General features: G+C 56.8%; 2 protein-coding genes and 1 long non-coding RNA gene across 7 annotated transcripts in view; 2 read left to right on the plus strand and 1 right to left on the minus strand.

The window, feature by feature from the left end:
- The window catches only part of CRHR1 (corticotropin releasing hormone receptor 1), a 52513-nt gene extending 42647 nt beyond the window's left edge, over positions 1 to 9866 (plus strand). For 2 of the 5 annotated variants that reach the window (XM_055257681.2, XM_055257682.2), the window contains exons 5-14: positions 2638 to 2744; positions 2984 to 3070; positions 3517 to 3637; positions 3852 to 4005; positions 4314 to 4374; positions 7200 to 7272; positions 7514 to 7599; positions 7776 to 7911; positions 8069 to 8110; positions 8665 to 9866. In XM_055257681.2, the coding sequence (XP_055113656.1) occupies positions 2638 to 2744; positions 2984 to 3070; positions 3517 to 3637; positions 3852 to 4005; positions 4314 to 4374; positions 7200 to 7272; positions 7514 to 7599; positions 7776 to 7911; positions 8069 to 8110; positions 8665 to 8805 (1008 nt within the window). In that variant the 3' untranslated portion in view covers positions 8806 to 9866. The remainder of the gene's footprint in view (positions 1 to 2637; positions 2745 to 2983; positions 3071 to 3516; positions 3638 to 3851; positions 4006 to 4313; positions 4375 to 7199; positions 7273 to 7513; positions 7600 to 7775; positions 7912 to 8068; positions 8111 to 8664) is intronic. The other 3 variants (XM_055257683.2, XM_055257686.2, XM_055257684.2) reach the window with 2 other exon arrangements.
- Positions 9867 to 17945: 8079 nt separating this feature from the next.
- Positions 17946 to 18841, minus strand: LOC129470181 (uncharacterized). Its single transcript, XR_008653167.2, has 2 exons — positions 18715 to 18841; positions 17946 to 18237 (listed from the first exon to the last, which is right to left on the minus strand). It is a non-coding gene; the product is annotated as an uncharacterized lncRNA (long non-coding RNA).
- A 114-nt stretch (positions 18842 to 18955) lies between these two features.
- On the plus strand, positions 18956 to 21137 carry SPPL2C (signal peptide peptidase like 2C). The gene has a single exon (XM_055257676.2). The coding sequence runs from the start codon at positions 18983 to 18985 to the stop codon at positions 21029 to 21031; it is 2049 nt and encodes a 682-aa protein (XP_055113651.2). The 5' UTR covers positions 18956 to 18982; the 3' UTR covers positions 21032 to 21137.
- The last annotated feature ends 1715 nt before the right edge of the window (positions 21138 to 22852 follow it).

The raw sequence follows: 22852 nt of genomic DNA on the forward strand, positions 1-22852 counted from the left end.
GCTCTTGGAGAAAAGCCCTCGTGGGTGCTATCCTCCTGGCAGGAGGTCCCCCGAGGCTCCTGGGCCCAAAATGGAGTGCGACCACCCCAGAGAGTGCCTCTGCTTTCAATTCCTGCTTGTCCCCCAAGAAATGTCCCAGGGGGCCGGACACAGTGGCTCACGCCTGTAATCCCAGCACTTTGGGAGGCCGAGGCAGGTGGATTGCCTGAGCTCAGGCGTTCGAGACCAGCCTGGGCAACATGGCAAAACCCCATCTCTACCAAAAAATACAAAATATTAGCTGGGCATGGTGGCACATGCCTGTGATCCCAGCTACTGGGGAGGCTGAGGCAGGAGAATCACTTGAACCCAGGAAGCAGAGGCTGCAGTGAGCCGAGGTCCTGCCACTGCACCACTCTAGACTGGGCGACAGAGTGAGACTCCATCCCTCCCCCACCCAAAAAAAGAAATGTCCCTGGGAAACAGGGAAAAGAGGGATTTCAAAGCCAGGCAGACCCAGGTTCCAGATGCTGGCTGCGTGGCGTGGCCAATTATTCAGTCTCTTCTACGGGAAGAACTGGGATGAGAGGAGCAGTCTCCAAGGGCAGCTGTGGGAAAGAAAAGCAGTGGCATCTGCAGAGCTCCTGGCACAGTGCTCAGCATACAGCAGGTGCTTAATAGATAACTCCTCCCCACTCCAACCCCAAGGGCCCGGTACGGCCTGACTCGGGAGTGAGACAGGGGCCCTGGCAGGCAGCAGTGAAGGGTCTCCCTGCACACTGCGCTCCTCCCGCCCAGCCTGGGCCTGTGAACAAGGCCGGGGTGTCGTGCCATGCTCGGCTCCACACATGCTGTCATTACCCAGGGGCTTCTCAGCATGGATTTGTGGAAAATTTAATAAAAGGATATTAAATACCAGCTCCAGACAGCCTGTGATGTGTGCATATCTTCCGGAGCCTCCGGATTGAGGCATCTGCCGCCAGGCGCTCAGAGACCCTCCCCACTTGCACAGGTGATAGGTACCCTCTCCTCACTCCCCTCTCTGTCTCTCTCTCTCCTGCCTTCATTTACACCTCCCTGGATCCCAGTGCTTTGGAGGCTGGGGTTGCTAATGTAATTACCTGCCATGTTCCAGAAAGCCTCTGCCTGGAAACCAGCTCCGAGAACACAGCTTCTGTAGCAGCCTCTGGACCTGAGAGGTTCCCCAGTGAGGATGCCACTTCAGAAGGGCCTTGGTGGCCGGGCGGAGCTGGGCATAGGGTCTTGGCTTCTCCTGGGATGCCTGGTGGATAGGGCTGGCCTTGATCTCTGGTTTCATGTGGGTTCTGTGATTCCAACAGGAAGGTCTGGAGTAGCTCCCTGGTGGCTCTGAGAGGATGATGAGGGCCATTGTGAGCTCACCGTTTCTCAGCACTTGCATGTCACCCGCTTTTGTGCCTCATGATCATTCAGCCCCACCCCAGAGCCTGGCAACGGGGAGGGAGGGAGGTGCAGCCAGGGACCCCTCCCTTCTCAAAGCCACCTGCTTTTCAGCACCCGTCTTTCCTTCCTTCACTCACACACTGCTTCGGAGTTCGACTTCGTGTCAAGCTCTTGGTTTCTAGGCCCTGCTTCTTGGGACCTATAAAAGTGTGGATGGGGGCTGTGCTCTTGGGAAGGAGTCTGCAGAGAGCGGGGCATGGGGACTGACCAGTCCCCTATTATGGGCTGGGGACCTGTTTGCAGCCTTCGTATCTTGCCAATCTGCATGTGCAGGCAAGAGGTGGTTTTGAAGTTGCGCGACCTCCAGCGCGTCAACATAACCTCTGTGCTGTTTTCCTACAAAATAAAGTCCAGATGCCCTTTTGGCTCCCCCCATGGGGTTGCCCTGATGGTTTAACACGATAACAGATATGAAAATCCTCTGTAAATAGGAAGGCTTCCCCACTCTTGGAACTCAAGATTGCTGTAAAGAGGAGGGCAGTGACCTCCATCAGTATATTAAATTCATTAAGAAATAAACCCGGGGAATGTGTTACAGTCCTGGGAGAGGATCCTGCTCACTCTGCACAGATGATCCCCTTGGGCCAGGGATGGGGAAGGCCCGGGAAAGTGAGTTATGGAGCCTAATGAGACTTTTCTATGGTTTCTGCTGATTCTGTGGATGCCAGAGCCCAGCAGCTGCCCGGCCCCTCCTCGCTCACAGGAGCAGGAGGCGTTGCAGCAGGAGGGATTTAGGGGCAGCCGAGAAGGTGGTGACTCAGTTCAGAAATGGGTGGAGAAGAGAAATCCCCAGAGATTGGTGTCTCTGCAGCTGAGAGGTCCACCTGGTGTTCCGACCGGGTGGCAGCATGGGCAGATGCGAGTGTGAGGGCGCACCACGTGCGCTTGTGCATGGGGGGGTGGGGGTCCATGTGGAGTGGGGAATCCCACGCGGTGTGGAGATTCAGTTTGACACAACACGGAGCAGTGAACAGAGCATGGGATTCAGGGACAGACAGAGCCTCAAACTGGACGGCGTTGCCCTGCAGCGAGGCCTGACCCGCAGCAGATGCTCAGGAAGGGGGAGTGGCCCTTGAGATCATGACCCGCTCCATCCCAGCCACCACCAGGCGATGTCCTCACAGAGCAGCTCCCATCCAGCAGAAGGCTCACCTCTGCCCCTCTCTCCTGCTCCAGAAAAAAAGCAAGGTGCACTACCATGTCGCAGTCATCATCAACTACCTGGGCCACTGTATCTCCCTGGTGGCCCTCCTGGTGGCCTTTGTCCTCTTTCTGCGGCTCAGGTGAGAAGACCCCAGCACTGCCTCCTCCTGTCCCCAGGCCCTAGAGCAGAAGCAGGGTGGAGAAGTGAGAGGAGCAGCTCTAGGTTGGGGTGGAGGTTGCTGGGAGAGGGTGGCTGGGGCTGGCTTATCTGAGAGTCTTAGGCCTCTGGGAACCTCTGGCAGAGCCGCTCTGCCCCCTCCCCAGTAGCTGCTGGAATGGTGGGGAGGGACAAAGCTTGTCTTATATCACCCATACCCAGGCCAGGCTGCACCCATTGGGGTGAACAGGCAGATGGAGCCCTGGAGGTGGGGGCTCCATGGAGTGGTGCCCCATTTCAGGTTCGAAGGTACCTGGGCCCCAGCACTACCGCCAAGGATGCAGGTGGCAGAGCCGGGGATGGGGATGGTTGGGATCAGGAGCCGAGCATCAGGGCTGGAGGCTGGGAGCAGGGCTGACCCCTGTGACTCTCCATCCTGGAATGGCAGGGAGTGGAAGCCACCCCCAGGGGAAGCGGGCATCGCCAGGAATCCAGTTGCCCTGGTCCATGGAGCACAGGCTCCATGGAGTGCCAGGCTCTGCCTGGGGCTTATGTCTGGGTGGGCTGCAGGCAGGAAGGGCTCCATGGGGCATTAGGAGAGCCTTGCTGTCACCTCCCTGTGTGACTTGGCCAGTCAGCCCCACCTTGTGCCTCAGTTTCCTCATCTACACATCTGGGCTGGGGTGATGTGGGTGGCCTGCCCCTCATCCTCTCTCTCCTGTCGCTCCCATCATCCACCCGCCCTGCTGCACCAGGAGCATCCGGTGCCTGCGAAACATCATCCACTGGAACCTCATCTCCGCCTTCATCCTGCGCAATGCCACCTGGTTCGTGGTCCAGCTAACCATGAGCCCCGAGGTCCACCAGAGCAACGTGGTGCGTCCTGGCAGGGGAGCGGGGAGCAGGTCAGGCCAAGCCCAGGTCAGAGGAGGGGACCAGGTGGGCCTGCCCTGCAGAGGAGGAGCCCACAGAACAGGAGTGGGATCCCAGGGTGTGCCCCGTCCTGCCTGGGGGAGGCCCAGGCCCAGGCCCAGGGTTTGGTGCCGCCCCTGCCCCCCATCATCATCTCTGGTTGGGGGTGGGGTGGCAGGGCTGGTGCAGGTTGGTGACAGCCGCCTACAACTACTTCCATGTGACCAACTTCTTCTGGATGTTCGGCGAGGGCTGCTACCTGCACACAGCCATCGTGCTCACCTACTCCACCGACCGGCTGCGCAAGTGGATGTTCATCTGCATCGGCTGGGGTGAGCTGGGCAGCCACCTCCCCAGCCTGGGCAGTAGCGGCCGTCGGGCTGCCCTTTCCTTCAGACTCAGTCCAGCGGGCTGGGGGGCCTGAGGGATGGAGGTCGGGTTGGGGCGGTAAGGTGTGCACCATAGCCCTCTGCTCCTCTTGGGGGTGGCGGGCAGTAGGAGCACCTTGAAGGAGGTGTGTGAGTTTGAGATCCACCCTGGGTAACCCCAGACCCCCTGGAGCCTGGGCTGCACTGGGGTCCTCCAGGCCCACATCCCCAGCCCCTGCTGAGGGCTCTGTGACAGCCCGTCTCTCCCCCAGGTGTGCCCTTCCCCATCATTGTGGCCTGGGCCATTGGGAAGCTGTACTACGACAATGAGAAGTAAGTCATCTCCTTTCCCTTCCTGACCCCAAGGTTTAGGCTCCCAGCCCAGCTTGGTGACACTCCCCACGGGCATTGGCCATGCTGGCTTTTTCCCCTCAGGACCATGGTTTCTGCATCTATAAAGGGAGAGATCTGGGGACTGGACTCATTCAGAGGGTCCCTGCCTGTGCTCTGCCTGGGTGGGGCTGGACAGCAGGACCCAGCCTCCTTTATCTGCCTTGAGCTTACACAGGAAGCAGCCTGGAGCCAGACTGCCCAGGTTCAGAATCGTGGCTCCATCTTTAAATAGCTGTGTGACCTTGGACGGATTACTGCAGTGTGCCTCAGTTTCCTCATCTGTAAAATGGACATGCTACTGCCTCAAAGGGCTGTTGTGGGGTGATATGAGTCCATCTATATTAAGCATTTAGAATAGTTCCTGGCCTGTAGAGTAAATGCTATATAAATGTGTTCTATTAGGCCGGGCGCGGTGGCTCACGCTTGTAATCCCAGCACTTTGGGAGGCTGAGGCGGGCGGATCACGAGGTCAGGAGATCGAGACCACGGTGAAACCCCGTCTCTACTAAAAATACAAAAAATTAGCCAGGCGTGGTGGCGGGCGCCTGTAGTCCCAGCTACTCGGAGAGGCTGAGGCAGGAGAATGGCGTGAACCCGGGAGGCGGAGCTTGCAGTGAGCCGAGATTGCGCCACTGCACTCCAGCCTGGGCGACAGAGCGAGACTCTGTCTCAAAAAAAAAAAAAAAAAAGTGTTCTATTAATATTAAGACATCTTAGTAAAAGAGTCCATGAATTTAATAGAAGTGGACCTAGATGATCTCAGAGGCTTCTTCCAGCTCTGAAGTTCTTTGGTTCCTTATGAAATGGACTCAGATGTTTCCAGTCATGCCTCGAAACTTGATTTCTGCTGCAGTGGAGCTCAATCTTGGCTCACATTAGAATCACCTAGAATGCTTCAAAAAGTACCAATGCCCAGGCTTCACCCCCAGAGAGTCAGGTGTAATTGGTCTGGGGTGTGGCCTGGCACCCAGAATTCTTTTTTTTTTTTTTTGAGACGGAGTCTCGCTCTGTCGCCCAGGCTGGAGTGCAGTGGCACAATCTCGGCTCACTGCAAGCTCCGCCTTCCGGGTTCACGCCATTCTCCTGCCTCAGCCTCTCCGAGTAGCTGGGACTACAGGCGCCCGCCACCACGCCTGGCTAATTTTTTTTTTGTATTTTTAGTAGAGACGGGGTTTCACCGTGGTCTCGATCTCCTGACCTCGTGATCCACCCGCCTCGGCCTCCCAAAGTGCTGGGATTACAAGCGTGAGCCACTGCGCCCGGCCACACCCAGAATTCTTGAAAACTGCCCAGGTGATTCTAATGTGCAGCTCAGATTGAGAACCACTGAGAGAGAGGAGGGCAGAAAAGGTGGACATGGATGGCAGGGGAGCCCCAGGACCTTCTTTGCCAAGCAAGTGTTCCCAAGAACCTATCTGACTGACTGACCTGGCATCCAAGTGGCCTCCACCACAGTGACAAGCCCTCTCCTCCCCCACGGAGGGGAGGGGGCCTGCACGGCTTCATTGGGCTGAAGGAGGAGCCTGGAAGATTATCTTGCGAGTTTATGAGGTTGACTCCCTCCTGACTCCCTCCTGACGGACTCAGGCTGGCTGAGGCCTTGGGAGGCCTTGGGAGGCTGAGGCGGGCGGATCACTTGAGGTCAGGAGTTTGAGACCAGCCTGGCCAACGTGGTGAAACCCCGTATCTACTAAAAAAAATACAAAAATTAGCTGGGTGTGGTGGTGCGCACCTGTAGTCCAGCTACTCGGGAAGGCTGAGGCAGGAGAATCTCTTGAACCCAGAGGACAGAGGTTGCAGTGAGCCAAGATCATGCCACTGCACTCCAGCCTGGGCAACAGAGTGAGACTCCACGAGTCTCAAAAAAACAAAGCAAAACAAAAACTGTTTGGGCTAAAGGAGAAAGTGAGTCTGAGCGGCTCTAAAGCCCCACCTGGTGGTGAAAATTCAACACTGCAACAGAGAGGATCTGGGTAGGAGAAACCAGAAACGAATTTGCAGACCAGAGGCCCAAGGACTGGACCCGGCCTTCAGAAGCTGTGTGTGGCCAGCATGGTGTTTTCTGAAAACTCGATTTTGTAGCCAACCTTTAAAAAATCCAAAGGTTTCATTTACAAATCTCAATTTCTGGCTTATGAGATCTAGCCACTGGGGGTCTTCATACCCACGAGGACATAAGGGCTTCCAGTTTGTCTGGTCCCCACCCACTCCCCAGGCCTCCCTGGAGCTTGCTGGAGGGACACTCGGGAAAACGCAAAGCAATTACCTCCTGCAGCAGGTAGAACCTGTGCAAATGTTCCTCTCAAGGTTGTTCAGGCTGCGACTGGACAGATTCAGGCTGAGATTGCGAACTGCTGGGTGCCCACTGGGTGACAGGTGTGGTACCACTCCCACCAGCAGCCCCCCAGAGGGCATGCTGGGCCTCAGCCACAGCCAGGGGACCGGGAGGAGGAGCCAAGGATGCAGCCTGCGTGTTGGGCCCATGCCCGTTCCCGGCCACTCAGTCTTTCCCACTGTCTACCTCCTGCCCCGGTGCTTGCTTCCAACTTTGTATCTCATCACAGAGGATGCTGTCTGTTCTGCAGATGGGACAATTGAGGCATGGCAGTGAGATCAAGTGACTTGACCTTCTGCCAGGGTTGGAATTGGGACATCTACCTCCTGGCCTCCAGCCCCAGTCCTGTCCTGGCCAAGCACTGTCCCTCCCCATGCCATCAAGGCGGATGCAGATGACCCCTCCTCCCCTTTCCTCTGTCGCCTTCTAGGTGCTGGTTTGGCAAAAGGCCTGGGGTGTACACCGACTACATCTACCAGGGCCCCATGATCCTGGTCCTGCTGGTAAGAACCTGGGTAGGGGCAAGAGACAGGGCCCAGTGGGGAGGGGCGATCAGTGCCAACAGTGGACAGAAAGAACCCCTCTGCTTAGAGGTGGAGGCCACCCAAAGAGGGGGTATGGGCCAGGGATGTGCAGGTGCTCATGACGAGGAGGGAGAACAGCAGGAGCACTGAGGCCAGAGCGGAGAAGCCTGGGTCCCCAGCCTCTTGCACACTCTGGCCCACTGGTGTGCTCAAATTGCAGATCAATTTCATCTTCCTTTTCAACATCGTCCGCATCCTCATGACCAAGCTCCGGGCATCCACCACGTCTGAGACCATTCAGTACAGGTAACGGGGTACCGCCTTCCTCAGGCCTCCCCCTGATGAAACCCCTGCTCCCCATGCCTCTCATGTGCCAGAGACCTGCCACTCCCTCCCCCGACCTGGCCCTCTTTGCTGAGCCAGCAGGCAGCCCATCCTGGGGTGGGCTGTGACTCGGAGCCTCCCCACCCGCCCCACCCCAGGAAGGCTGTGAAAGCCACTCTGGTGCTGCTGCCCCTCCTGGGCATCACCTACATGCTGTTCTTCGTCAATCCCGGGGAGGATGAGGTCTCCCGGGTCGTCTTCATCTACTTCAACTCCTTCCTGGAATCCTTCCAGGTACAGCCCTGGAGGGGCACACCGGCACCTCCTTGGGTGGGGATTCTGCCAAGCAGAGGCCTGGAGGGCAGGAGGCCAGGGAGAAGCAAGGGGCAGCCCAGAGGCCGGGTGGGCGACACCTGCGGCCGACCTTTGACGCCTCCTCTCTCCTCCCCAGGGCTTCTTTGTGTCTGTGTTCTACTGTTTTCTCAATAGTGAGGTGAGGACCCCGGGGCCCTGCAGTGGGGCTCAGGGCTGCGAGGCCTGTTGGGGCTGGCGATCGTCTACAGCCTTCTCCTCCCCTCCCAGGGCTGCCTCTCTCCCTCCCTGCTCCTAGGTCCCTAGGGGGATGTTGCTGGGAGCCCCAGGCCAGCCCTTCCCACCTGTCCACTCCCACAGTGACAGCCCCCTCCTTTGCTCTCAGAGGCCGCTGGCACCAGGCTGGAAGCCAGAGCTCATCTTTGATGAGCCTGTGAAAACTAGGAAGGGCTGAGCCCTGGGCAGGGACACGAGTGGGTCGAGGGCAGGGAGCCTTCATGGCGAAGGCCATATGGCACCTTCGTGTGGGTTAGAAAAGGGTGCCGCTTCCCCAGGTCATTTGAGAAACCTGTTCCGACAAATATGCAAAGCAGCTGCGTTAAGGCTGTGAGTGTCGTCCCCTACTGAGGACTTCCGTGTACTCAGCTGACCTGCACAGCCGCTCATGGTGGCCCAGGGGAGGGAGGGGGTCCTGAGCCCCAGGCGCAGATGTCGTGCTCCTCCCTGTGCCCACAGGTCCGTTCTGCCATCCGGAAGAGGTGGCACCGGTGGCAGGACAAGCACTCGATCCGCGCCCGAGTGGCCCGCGCCATGTCCATCCCCACCTCCCCCACCCGTGTCAGCTTTCACAGCATCAAGCAGTCCACAGCAGTCTGAGCTGGCAGGTCATGGAGCAGCCCCCAAAGAGCTGTGGCTGGGGGGATGACGGCCAGGCTCCCTGACCACCCTGCCTGTGGAGGCGATCTGTTAGGTCTCATGCCCACTCCCCCAGGAGCAGCTGGCACTGACAGCCTGGGGGGCCGCTCTCCCCCTGCAGCGGTGCAGGACTCTAGCTCATGAGTGGAAAGTCACCTACAGGACTGGGCTGGGCCCAGGGCCTCTGGCTTCCCTGCCCAATCCTCCCTGGAGAAGGGACATGGGAATGAATGGAAATGGGGCACTGGACACCTACAGCAGCACGCGTGTCCCTCCAAGGCTGTCTTCTCCCAGAGCACAAGAAGGCCAGCCCACTGGGGCCTGGGGCTGCCCTCGGCAACTGTGGGGAGGCCATTTGCTGCCCTGGGGCATCATGGGCAACTCGTGACAGCCTCTGACTCAGCACGATGACGCCTCTGGACCTCGGTGATGCCTTCCGACACCACTGGGAACCAAGGGCCCTCGCTCAGGAACCCTGGAGACAGAAGTCAGTTGTCATCATCAGACGTGCGGCCACAGCATTAGAGTCACCCCCCCAGGCCTCCAGAACCTCATTGGCACTGTGGCACTGCCACCAGCAATGCCCTGCCTCGCTGCCTTCACCTCGAACATTTACTACCCTGCAGGTCAGGCCAGCTTCCCCTCACTTAACCACCCCACACCAGTCACCTCCTGCTCCTTTTCCTCTTTTGTGAGAAGATGGGGGCTGGAGGGGGCAGAGTGGCCTGTGAGCAAGAGCCAGGGGCATCCCAGTCCCAGCCTCTGGGGCGGAGCTTGTAGGCCCGGATGGCCTCTGGGGCAGGACCACTAGCTAAGCCAGCCAGGAGAAGACCCCTGCCCAAGTGGCTCTTGGGACAACATGCTGCTTACACTCCAGGTGTGGACCGGCCGCAGCCCCCACCGACCTGCCCATGTCCAGAGGGACTGGACAGCCAGGGCAGGGCTTTGGGGGGCACTAGAAGATGAGGGTGTCGGCTGTGAGGCGGGTGGCTAGTATAAATAATATTTATCTTTTCAACCAACATTTGTGAAGGCCTGGACTCCACAGGGGGCTGGATGGAGAGGGTGTCTCACAGAGGTGGGGGCCGCTTCCCAGCTTTCAGGGGCTGCTGTGTCGCTGAGAAACCTGACCGCACTCTCACCCCGGCAAGGATGGTGCCAGGAGAGCCCCTGAGGGCCGGGAGAGGGGTGAGGGCAGGAGGGAGGGCTTCGAGGAACAGGTGGGTCTGGCCAGGGCCCCCTTAGTTAGGGACAGCTTGTTGTGAGGAGGTGAATTACAGGGAGAGGAGGAGGACCACGGATAGGGATGCAGAGGAGGGATACCATGGGTCAGGGGAAGGAACAAAGGAGACGGGAGTGTGTCCCAGCCCCGGGCAGGAGCTGAGCTGAGGGGTGGGAAGCAGAATTAGGACACTGGGCCACTGGACAGGCTGTGAATGCAGCTGTATCCGCTAGGGCCCCCCCAAGAAGCCATCCCTGAGACCCTGAGGTTTCTTGTGCAAACTCGAAGGAAGGGGAGTACAGAGAGGGCAACAGGGAGTGAAGCCAGGCAAGGAAGGCAGGGGAAAGGTGGGGGCTAGAGGGGGACACAGTAGCCTGTGAGCAAGAGACAGGTATGCCCCAGCCCTGGCCAGTGCCGCTCTGAGGTGGGCGGCACACTCTTAGGCTCCCCTGGCTTGCTGGCTTCAGTGCTCCCAACTCCAGGCCAGAGCTTGTATAGCCCTGGGTGGCCTCTGGAGCAGGACCAACACTCCAGCACTGTTGTGGGCGCCTGGAGCTTCCTTCCGCTGGGGAAGCCCTCCCTCATCCCACCCAACAGGTGAGGGAGCTGGGGTATTTATCCACCATCTCCCATCAGCTGCGGGTTGAGGGCTGCTCCCAGGGGGACATGAACTCTTCTGCATTCCCACATCAGGCTACAGAGGGCCAGAGAGAGTTCTCGGGCACAACAATGCGCAGGTGGGTGGAAGCCAGTGTGCGCTGCATTGGAGGGGCAGGGGGTGTGGGTGGAACACCAGAACTGGACACAGGGCCCCACTGCAGCCCAGGCCTCGTCTCTGGGTCTCTCTAACCAGGGAGGAGAGCCCCATGGGTGGGGCGTGTGTATGCACATGTGCACTTGTGCACCCAGGCGCACACAAGAGCTTGCAGTGTCAGGACACCAGGAACAAAGGCGACGCAGTGCCGAGAGCCCCGAAGCTCCTGCTGAGGGAGGGAAACCTCCGGTTTCATTGGGGAGGGCCTGGGCCCGGGGGTAGCTAAGGATATCCTTGAAGGCCCTGTGGGGTACTCTGCTCTGCCAATTCTCCAAGCTCTGTGCCCTGAAGTAGAGAGATGGGGTGGGGGACCCAGGGATCACCATGACAGAGGTAGGCTGGAGGCTTCCAGAGCAACGTGGGGGATATTGTGGGGAGTGGGGAGAAGCCCAGTAAAGGGTCCTGGCTGCCTGGAGAGACAAAGTGACCTGAGTCTCCAGTGGCCACAATGGAGACAGCTTTCCCAACTCTGCCTGTCACCCAGCGAAGGCGGAGGAGTGAGAAGGTGAGGCTTTCCCGAGACAATGCCAGTGGGGATGGGATGAGGGGCGCACCCCAAGGGTGGAGGAGCCGAGAGGGTGGGGGTGAGGGGAAGACAGGGAAGGGACGGTACAGACTAGGAAGTGTGGATAAGCCCAGCCAGGCCGCACCCCGCTTTCCTGAGTGGGCTTCCTGGCTGCTGTCACTGCCAGGCACCTTCTGGGTACCTACTGTGTGCTCAGCACTGTGCTAGGCCTTGGGTGAGAGATGAGCAGCCACTCAAGGGGGGACCCCAGGGACCCCAAAAAAACACAAAGCTCAGAGCCTCTGGCTCTGGAAGGCCACCAAGAGGACAGCTCCAAGACAAGTCTGGGGGTCATCGGAGAAGCTGGAGAGCTGGAGGCGGAATCCCTGGGCAGGCAGACGGAGCCTGGGGCCCCCCTCCCATTGAGAGAATCTGAGGGCGGAGGGGCTGCTTCAGGGCACAGCCGGGAACATCTGAGCCTCAGAACCTGCAGCCCAGAGGCCCAGAGTTCTATCTCCCATGGCAGATGTGCGCTCCGGGCTTCGGCGCAGAGAAGGCAGCCCTGAGACCAGGCATCTGGGCCATTCTGCTCAGGTTCGGCTTGGGGTGGCGAGGCCCCTGTGGGAGTGAGTGGGGTGCGATGAGCCGAAAAACATACATGTGGCTTCACAAAGTTGGGGGAGCCACTGGGGACCCTCCAAGCTGCAGTGGTGGGGAAAGGTCGCTGGAGGCCCTCCCAGACCCGGAAGAACCTCATGCCTGGAAGAATTTCTCTCCACACCATGCCCAAGGGCTGCGGTCCCTTAATGCTACCCCCATCTAAGCCCATTTCTCCTTGACATCCTCCCTCATGGGCACAGAACAGCAGTGGAGGAAAAGCCCCACTGTTTTTCCAGTTCAGGCCACCCCGTCCCCGTCCCTTAGTGTGACAGCACAGCCCCTGCCCAGAGGTCCTCAGCCTCCCCTCCAGGCCTCCTTCCCTAGCCCCCTGCTACTGATGGCTCAGCTCTCCTGGGACCAGGACTGGGTGGAGAGTCAGATTGGGAAAACCATGTGTTAGCGGGTGAGGTGGGTTTGGAATCCATAGAATAATACCTTCATTGTGGGTATTGTAGATTACTTTGCCATCCACAAACATCCTTGTAACATTTGTCTTTTTTTTTTTTTTTTTTTAATACGTGGGTAAATCTCTGTTCGGGGTTCTCAGCTCTGAAGGCTGTGAGACCCCTGATTTCCCGCTTCACATCTCTATATTTCTGTGTGTGTGTGCCTTTATTTTTATTATTATTATTATTATACTTTAAGTTCTAGGGTAATCCTCAACTAGCCCACAGAGGTAGTCACCCACCTGTTTTGCAGCCAGGGAAACAGGCCTGGCAGCTCCCCTGAGATTGAAGGTCTGGTTCCAAGTCTAAGGCTTTTTTCACCCCTCAGTGAACTGAAGGGGCTTGGGTTCTGGGAGGCCAGAGCGAATGAAGAGCTCTGTGGCAAGAGGGCAGCAAGGAGGCCTCAGGGTCGCTGTGATCTGGGACGTGCCCCACGTGAAGATGGGACTTCCCCAAAGATGGCCCCACCAGTGTCCAGCCGCCGAGCAATGAGAGTTCTGTGGATCCAGCATCTCCTTCCCCAGCTTCCTGACATCCTCTACCCCCCAACTCCTTAAAATGATGCTTAATTTCAAACAATGCAGCCGGGGCCACCATCAGCCACAGTGGGCCCCCCTACACCCCAGCCAGGGAGTGTGCCGCTGGCCTCCAGCCCAGGTGTATCTCAGAGCCAGCTCATCCAAACTGCCAACTGACTTCAAACTCAGCTGCCCACACTTGCTTCAAACCGAGGGGAATGCTTTCTACAATTTGCTAACAGCAACACTGATCATTATTGATTGTTTACCGGGCATCAGGTGCTGCTTAGCCCCTCATATGTTTATCTCATTGACTCTTTATACTGCTCTATGAGGCAGGGGCTGTTATCCCCATTTAACAGATAAGGCAAATAAAGCCCAGAGAAGTTAAGATACCTGCCTGATGGCACCCACGGATGGATGAAAAGCCAGGGAGGCCACACTAGGCCTCCAAGAAGCTTAACCCCTATGCAGTGGGAGTTCTTAGTAAGGCTGTCCTCCCAGCCCCACTGCCCCTTCCAATCCCCTCCCCGGGGAAATCCTTCCATCCCCAGTCTGTGGTCAAACAGCATTCAGAGATGAGCTAGCTGAAGGAATTGGAGCCTGCGGAGCATGGGCCTCGGGCAGCCCACTCCCCAAATCCGGCCTCCAAGCCAGCTCCAGCTTCCAGTCTCCCGTCCCCAGCCCCATCCCAGCTCTACCTCAGAGCATCACCTCCCACCCCTGCCCTCAGCTCACCAACCCCTGCAGGTCCTGCTGGCAGACCAGGCTCAAGAGAGGCCTGGGCCATAGATATTTATCAAAGCTCTCAGCTCATTGGGAACACCAGTGAGACCATTATTTGGAGATAAGGCCAGAGACCACCTTTGGCCGCCAGATAGCAGCCCTACCGGCTTCTGTCCCTCCAAGGGGTCCTGGACTGATCCCTGCTGCCCAGCCGTATTGCCCACTGGGCCAAGGCAGGTGGAGCAGAAGAAGGGGTGGTGGCCTCTTAGGTGCCTAAGGAGCCCAGGTTGGGGGCACAGCAGGCATCAGCTAGGGTGAGGGGGCATGGGGGCAGCAGCTGGTGGGCCTGCCTGGCTCACCCTCATCACAGGGGAAGGGGGAGGGAGTGGATGGCAATCCACTCTAGAATATGCAGCCGGGAAGCTGCTGAGGAGGACAGCAAGGGCAGGTGAGGGGCCAGGTGAACTAGGCCCCTTCCCCACCCTTCCTGAGACCCGCTGCCCAGGGTCTGCTGGCCCTGCTGCCCTGTGTGATGAAGATAAATATTCCAGGTGCACCTAGGTCCTCAAGTAGAAGGCAGAGACACTACCCTAGCCTGCTCTGGGCAGCCACCTCGAGAGCCCAGGCCGTAGCTGAGGGGGGCAGTAGGGTGGGGGGAGGGAGGGGGAGTTGTGGGGAGCGAAGTCGCAGATGCAGGGGGTGCCCTCCAGGAAAGGAGTCAAATCTGGAGTGGGGGTGGGGAGGGTGGCGGGACTGAAGACTTGGAGCAGGATTTCAGCCTGGCAGTGGGGCCATGGCCCCAAGGGGCATCAGCCCCTCATGTGAAGGCACTGACCAGGGCTCCAAGTGGCCACCAGAGGAGCGATTCCAGGGCTGATGGATGGGGGTGGGCACAGGGATGGGGGACCTGGAGAAGCAGTGATCAAACATACCCGCGAAAGCCTTCTGTGAGTGGGGTCCCAGGCAGAGTCTCGGAGGAATGAGCCTTCTGAGAATTATCCGGGCCCTGGGCAACCAGTCCACAGGTAGATCTGGGAGAAGGGGCAGGAGCAAGCTCTGCTTGAGGTGTCTGTGCAGAACCCCAAATTGGGGCATGTGCTGGTCTGATGGAGTCCAGAAGAACTGAAATGAGACCTGTCCCGAGGAGAGAGCAGCTGGAGGGGACTGGAGTTGCTCTATTTCGTCTGGGCGCTGTGGCTCACACCTGTAATCCCAGCACTTTGGGAGGCCAAGGTGGGTGGATCACTTGAGGTCAGGAGTTTGAGACCAGCCTGGCCAACATGGTGAAACCCTGTCTCTCCTAAAAATACAAAAATTAGCTGGGCATGATGGTGGTGCATGCCTGTAATCCCAGCTACTCAGGAGGCTGAGGCAGGAGAATCACTTGAACCCGGGAGGTGGAGGTTGCAGTGAGCTGAGATTGTTACACTGTACTCCAGCCTGAGGGACAAGAGCGAAATTCCATCTCAAAAAAAAGTCCCGTTTCAACCATGTTAATGCACAATTCAGTGACTTTAAATACACAATGTCGTGCAACCGTCACCACTGAGATAGAAAAAGTTCTGGAACTTCTTCATCACCCCAAATGGAAATCCCATACCCATCAGTCACTCCTCATTCTCCCCTCCCCCAGCCCCTACCCGCCACGAATCTGCTCTCTGCCTCTGTAGATCTGCCTGTTTTGGCTGTTTCATGTAAGTGGAATTAATCGTACAATATGTGTCCTTTTGTGTCTGGCTTCTTCATTTAGCATAATGTGTTTCCACTTAGCATAATGTGTTTCGGCTTAGCATAATGTTTTCAAGGTCCATCCACATGGTAGCAGGCATCGAAACGTCATTCCTTCTTACAGCTGAATGCTATTCCCTTGTGTGGAGAGACCGCAGTTTCTCCATTCATCAGCGGATGGACATTTGGGTTCTCTCCACCTATTCCAAGTTATCATGAATAGTCCTGCCATGAGCATGCATGTACACGCTTTTGTTTGAAGGCCTGATTTCAATTCTTCAGGATATATATCCGGGAGTAGAAGTGCCGGGTCATATGGTAACTCTTTGTTTAACTTATCTAGGAACCGCCAAGCTGTTTCCTGCAGCGGCTGCACAATTTTCCATTCCCACCATCAGTGTATGAGGGTCCCAACTTCCCTATATCCTCGACAAAGCTTGTGATTGTCTGAGTTTTGTGACAAAGTGGGTGTGCTGGTTCTTGTTTTTTAAAAGATCCACGACTCCCTGCATGGAGAACAGGGCCCTGAGTGAGGGTCTAGGTTGCCCATTCGTTGCTGGGGGGCCAGAAAGTGTTTTACTATCACAGCCCTCCTGTGGCCTTCAGGCTGAGCCTCCGTCTCCTAACCACCCTCCTGGCCAACCTCCCCTTTGAAATGGGAGCACTCGGAAGGGACAGCTGGCAGCCTCCTCCCCTGGGCTCTGCCTGCTTCTCCTCACACCGGCTGGTGGTTTGTTTGCCAGTCACTTGTATTTGTTCCCGAATATGTTTCTGACAGTTCACTTGTCATTGTAATTACTGTCATATTCTAACTAAATGTTATATTACTGATGAATCAGAAGTGCACTAACAAGGAGAGATGCTTCTTATGAAAATTCAGTCTAATGCTTTGAAGGATACTTTAAAAATGAGTCACCAAAAATATTGGCAAATTAGGTGTGGGTGAGACGAGTGTAAATAACTGGGTGGGAGAGAATTGTCAGAATCTCAGATGGGTTCCACTTGCTGACCACTTCACAGGGCCCTTTAAACTCACCCTCCACTTCAAAGAATCCACAGCTGGTGTTGGAGATGATGTTCCATCCCTGTGGATTTCCCAAGGAAAGCAGCGTGGGACTGCAAGAGATGGACCCGTAATAGAAGGAGAGGCCTTGACAGGCGCGGTGGCTCACGCCTGTAATCCCAGCACTTTGGGAGACCAAAGTGGCCGGATCACCTGAGGCCAGGAGTTTGAGACCAGCCTGGCCAACATGGTGAAATCCTGTGTCTACTAAAAATACAAAAATTAGCCAGGTGTGGTAGCGGGCGCCTATAATCTCAGCTACTTGGGAGGCTGAGGCAGGAGAATCGCTTGAACTTGGGAGGTGGAGGTTGCAGTGAGCCAAGATTGTGCCACTGCACTCCAGCCTGCCTAGGGGACAGAGTGAGACTCCGTCTAAAAAAAAAAAAAAAAAAAAAAGGAGAGTCCTTGAGAAAGATCAGTGATTGGCCAGGCACAGTGGCTCATGCCTGTAATCTCAGCACCTCGGGAAGCCGAGGTGGGCGATTCACTTAAGGCCAGGAGTTCGAGACCAGCCTGGGCAAAATGGTGAGACACCATCTGTACTAAAAACACAAAAATTAGCTGGGCATGGTGGTGCACACCTGTGATCCCAGCTACTCGGGAGGCTGGGTGGGGGGAGAATTGCTTGAAACCAGGAGGTGGAGTTTGCAGTGAGCTGAGATTGTGCCACTGCGCTCCAGCCTGAGCAACAGAGCAAGACCTTGTCTCAAAAAAAAAAAAAAAAAAAAAAAAAAAATCAGCATGCTTAGTCCTTAGAGGTTAAAATTACATGTGTGTTGTGGGGCTGCCCACAATTGTGCCCCCAAATAGGTATGTTGAAGTCCTAAACCCCAGTACCTGTTGATGTGACCTTATTTGGAAGTAGGGTGTTTGCAGACATAATCAAGTTAAGATGGTGTCATTAGGGTGGGCCCTAATCCATTCTAACTATGTCCTTATAAAGAAGTGAAGAGACACAGAGACACACAGGGAGAATGCCATGTGACAACCTATGCAGAGACTGGAGTGACAGGCCAGGCCAGTGGGGAGAACATGAGGACAATGGAACCTGGACTGCCAAGCTCCAGCCCCCGAATCCCTCCCTTCTGGTTCCGGAGGCCCCAGGGTTACTCTCCCCCACACTAACTGCTTTGAAAACCTCATTCCTCAAATCCACTCCATCATGGGTGGCCTGAAGAAACCTGGACAGGAGGTCCTGGGTGACCTGTGAGAGAACACACCACAGAGCTGGGTGCAAACCTGCAGAGCCAAAACCTGGGGCTCCTGGCTTCAAATCTACCTCTCACCAGTATTCGAGTTCTCTTTCCAGCAGGAGGTCTTCCCGGCCTCAGAGTTGCAGCCAGGACAGTGGCTCAGAATCCAGCATGAAAACATTTGGGAGACATCAAGGTCCATTTAAGCAGCACAAGGGCCCCAGCCTTCTTTGCTGTGTCAACGTGGGCTTCTCCAAGCCTCAGTTTTACTTGTCCATGAAGTGGGTGTATTAAGGTAACATTAAGTAGCTATAACAAAGAGACCCATGATAAATCAATGCCTTAAGGAAGATCATGTCTCTCTCTTTCTTGTAACAGTCCATAGTGCACATCCTGGGCTACTGTTCCACATGGAATCCAGGGACCTGGTTCCCTTCACTTTCTTCCTCTCCGTTCCTTAGGACATTGTCCTCCTCGTCATAGACAGACACATCACAGGCCTGTCCTTGTTCTGACTCCTGAGAAAGGGAAAGAGAGGGTCAACCAGGAGCCCCGCAGTCTGTCAGCCTAAGCCCCCGATGTAAAGAGTTCACATCATTTTTGCTCAATTTCTCCTGGTCACCTGTCCGTTCCCAACTGCGAATGGAGTTGGAGGTGAATTCTGGTCATGTGCCTGGTAGAAATGGGGACCAACTTTGAGGGACAGCCTCAGGCTAGGCAGTTATAATGACACCTCCTTGCAGCTGTGCAATAGGTACAGCTAGGGTACTTGGTGTCTAGTAAGCCCTCGGTAAAAGTGCTCAATGTTACTGAGCTCAGAGCTCCGAGGGACCGTAGAAACTCTCTGGCCCAATGTCCTCATTTCTTTACAGCTAAAGAAACAGGCCTAGAGAGGAGTGACATTGGCCTGGGTTCCCCATGGGTAAGGAGAAAAGTTGGTTCAGAATCCTATCTGGCCTGCAGACCCCATCCTAACACCTTTTATTTCAAAGTACCTGGTCTAACCCCACTAGGGTCTGGGTAGAGAGCAGGGTCCAGATGACGTCTCCCCTGGTCTCCCAGCGTTGGGGGGCATCATTCTAGAGGGACCCTGTGCCCCATAGCAGCACCCTCGGCTGGGGACCACACAGCTTTATGACTAAGTAGGTGTGGCCCTGGTTTCCAGGACAGGTGGCCAGACTGCTCTGTGACAAAGGGCCACGCCCACCCCTGGGAGGGGTATTGGGCTGCCGCCCGCAGATGTTGCAGTAGGAGCTGAAGAAGATGGCGTGCTTGGGCTTCCTCCTCCCCCTGGGCTTCCTCCTCCTCATCAGCACCGTGGCCCGGGGAAAGTACGGCGTGGCCCACGTGGTGTCGGAGAATTGGAGCAAGGACTACTGTATCGTGTTGAGTTCCAACTACGTCACCCTCCCCCGGGACCTGCACCACGCCCCACTCCTGCCCCTGTATGACGGCACCAAGGCACCCTGGTGCCCGGGCGAGGATTCCCCCCACCAGGCCCAGCTCGGCTCCCCCAGCCAGCGGCCCCTCCGCCAGACCACTGCCATGGTCATGAGGGGTAACTGCAGCTTCCACACGAAAGGCTGGCTGGCTCAGGGCCAGGGTGCCCACGGGCTGCTCATCGTGAGCCGGGTCAGTGACCAACAGTGCTCAGACACCACCCTGGCACCCCAGGATCCCCGCCAGCCCCTGGCAGACCTCAGCATCCCTGTGGCTATGCTCCGCTACACTGACATGCTGGACATCCTCAGCCACACTCGTGCGGAGGCCGTCGTCCGCGTGGCCATGTACGCACCCCCTGAGCCCATCATCGACTACAACATGCTGGTCATCTTCATCCTGGCTGTGGGCACAGTGGCCGCAGGCGGCTACTGGGCCGGCCTGACTGAAGCCAACCGGCTACAGCGGCGCCGTGCCCGAAGAGGAGGGGGGCCTGGTGGTCACCATCAGCCGTGGGAAGCAGCAGCAGCTGAGGGAGCCCAGAAGGAAGATAATGAGGACATCCCAGTGGACTTCACACCGGCTATGACAGGCGTGGTGGTCACCCTGTCCTGCTCGATCATGCTGCTGCTCTACTTCTTCTATGACCACTTTGTCTATGTCATCATCGGGATCTTTGGCCTGGGTGCTGGCATTGGCCTCTACAGCTGCCTGTCACCCCTGGTGTGCCGCCTGTCCCTGCGGCAATACCAGAGGCCTCCGCATGGTCTCTGGGCCTCTCTGCCGCTGCCTCTGCTGCTGCTGGCGAGCCTGTGCACAACCGTGATAGTCTTCTGGATGGCCTACCGCCACGAGGACCGCTGGGCGTGGCTCCTGCAGGACACACTGGGCATTTCCTACTGCCTGTTCGTCCTGCACCGTGTGCGGCTGCCCACTCTCAAGAACTGCTCCTCCTTCCTGCTGGCCCTGCTGGCCTTTGATGTCTTCTTTGTCTTCGTCACCCCCTTCTTCACCAAAACCGGTGAGAGCATCATGGCGCAGGTTGCCTTGGGCCCTGCAGAGTCTTCAAGCCACGAGAGGCTGCCCATGGTGCTCAAAGTGCCCCGGCTAAGAGTCTCCGCCTTGTCCCTGTGCAGCCAGCCCTTCTCCATCCTTGGCTTCGGTGACATCGTGGTCCCCGGCTTCCTGGTTGCTTACTGTTGCCGCTTCGATGTGCAAGTCCACTCCCGTCAGGTCTACTTCGTGGCCTGCACCGTGGCCTATGCTGTGGGCCTGCTGGTCACATTCATGGCCATGGTCCTCATGCAGATGGGCCAACCTGCCTTGCTCTACCTCGTGTCCAGCACCCTGCTCACCAGCCTGGCTGTGGCTGCCTGCCGCCAAGAGCTCAGCCTCTTCTGGACTGGCCAGGGCAGAGCTAAGATGTCTGGGCTCTGCTGTGCCCCTTCAGCTGGCTCTAGGCAGAAGCAGGAGGGCGCAGCAGACGCCCACACAGCCAGCACACTTGAGAGAGGCACCAGCCAAGGAGCAGGGGACTTAGACAGCAACCCTGGAGAAGACACCACTGAGATTGTCACCATATCTGAGAATGAAGCCACCAATCCAGAGGACTGCAGTGATAGCTCCGAGGGCTGGAGTGATGCCCACTTGGATCCTAACGAGCTGCCCTTCATCCCCCCTGGGGCCTCGGAGGGGCTGATGCCAGTGATGCCAATGGCCATGCTGATCCCACTCATGCCCCTGATGCCCCCGCCCTCAGAGCTGGACCATATCCATGCCCAGGCCCACGACACTGGCCTGCCCTGGGCGGGACTCCACAAGAGGAAGGGTTTGAAAGTAAGAAAGAGCATGTCGACCCAAGCTCCCTTGTGAACTGGAGGCCCTGGGACACACGCCTCTCAAAGGGCTGGTGGAACATTGCAGAGCAAAGCCATGCATGGCAACAAGAAATCAGGGCATCAAAGAGATTTCATATCTACCCAAGGAGTCTCTCTGTTTGTCGGGAGTGCAAGAGAGCAGCAACCACATAATAAGCGTGTGCAGGGCTCAGAGGGTCCTTAGGAGTGGGCACCACCCCCAAATAATGAAGGGGGGAAACTGAGGCTCCAAGAGGGCCTATGACTTGCACAAGTTCAGGCAGCAACGTAGGGATTTGCATCCAGGGCTCACTGGGCGGCTACTCCCCTCTGCCTGCCTGCCCAAACCCTTCCCAATCCAGAGCGGCAGCTCCTTAGCCTGGCACACAGCCCCCCGTCCCATCCCTGCCACCCACCCTAGGCTCATTGCCCATCTTCTCTCCATGCTCAGGTCAAACAGAACTCCTTGTCCTCCCCACCCGCTTTTTCTGCATATGCTGTTCCCTCCAGCTGGGATGCCCTTCCCTCTCTAGACAAAACACTCCAACCTGGCTCCCTGAGTCACTAGAAAATTCCTAAGCATCCTTTACTCCTCAGCTCACATCCATTCTGCAAAACATCTCTGCTCAAGAATCCCAGGCAGCAGCACCAAGCCCAGCACATTCCTGTATGCACCACCCATTCCATCTTCAGGCATTGAGTATGCCCCTACTATGTGCATCGCCATGTGGTGGGCACAGGGAAGGCCTCTGTCTGGCTGGGGGAGGGGGAGGGGGAGGGGTGGGCAGACAAGAAACAACCTTAGGATTGTCTCAAAGAGGTCGGGAGGGGTTGGAGAGGTTGGGGCCAGGGTGGAAGAATTCGGGAGACCAAGGCCTCCCTCACTGACTCTAAGTAATGCTCAAGCCTCTTTGGGTCTCTGTAGTCTCATCTGTAAAATGAGACTTAAAATACCATTTCCATCTGGAGGCAGGGGCATGGACAAGAAGACCTCCTAAGGACTCTACAGGCTTTTAGGCCATGTAGGGTGCTGATGTGTTGCTTAATCAGAGGAGACAAACTCTGGGGTGAGAAGGCTTCCTGGAGGAGGTGTTTTTGGAGGGGAGGAAAGTGTATCCCAAGAGGCAGTGTCGTTCAGTGGTTAGGGCTCTACAGCCAGGCTGCCTACCACGAATCCCAGCCCTACCACTGACTTGCAGTAGCTCACTGAGCAAATGACTTATCCATTCAGTGCCTCAGTTTCCTTGTGTGTGAAATGGGATAATAGGACCTACCATTTGGTTCTTAGGAAGTTTGAATGAGTTGGCCTATGTCAGGAGATTGGCACAATGCCCCGCCTGTCCAAAGAGCCCCCTGCACGTGAGCTATGTTTATATTGCTCCCCTAGTGAAAGCCTCACAGAATCAAACCCAGCTCCTACAAGGCCTTGGGGTTCCAGCCCAACAGCCCCCTTCCACCCCTCCAAACCCCTACCGCCACAAGCACACGCCAGACCCACCACACCCCCCGTGCGTTTTCCTATTCTTGGAACTATCTTTCTGCCCCTTCCTTACCACGCCCCGTGAACTTGGCCTGGCTGGCTCCTCCTCTTGGCAGCCTTTCCTAAAGCATCCCTGTCTCAATCACACGACCAGGCACCCTGTTTCTTAGTTTTCCGGTCTTCCCCAGTAGAGGGTCAGCTTTGGAAGGGCAGGGGCCTTGCCCATCTCGTTCATCTGTGTAATTTCAGGGCTCAGAACAGCCCTGGGAGTGTTACAGGTGCTTGATTTATTTGCTGGAGGAATGAATGGATGGATGAATGAATGAATGAACGAATGAGGAGTTGACCAGCCTGAAC

The sequence above is a fragment of the Symphalangus syndactylus genome, chromosome 20, assembly GCF_028878055.3.
Source record: "Symphalangus syndactylus isolate Jambi chromosome 20, NHGRI_mSymSyn1-v2.1_pri, whole genome shotgun sequence".
NCBI classification, from domain to species: Eukaryota; Metazoa; Chordata; class Mammalia; order Primates; family Hylobatidae; genus Symphalangus; species Symphalangus syndactylus.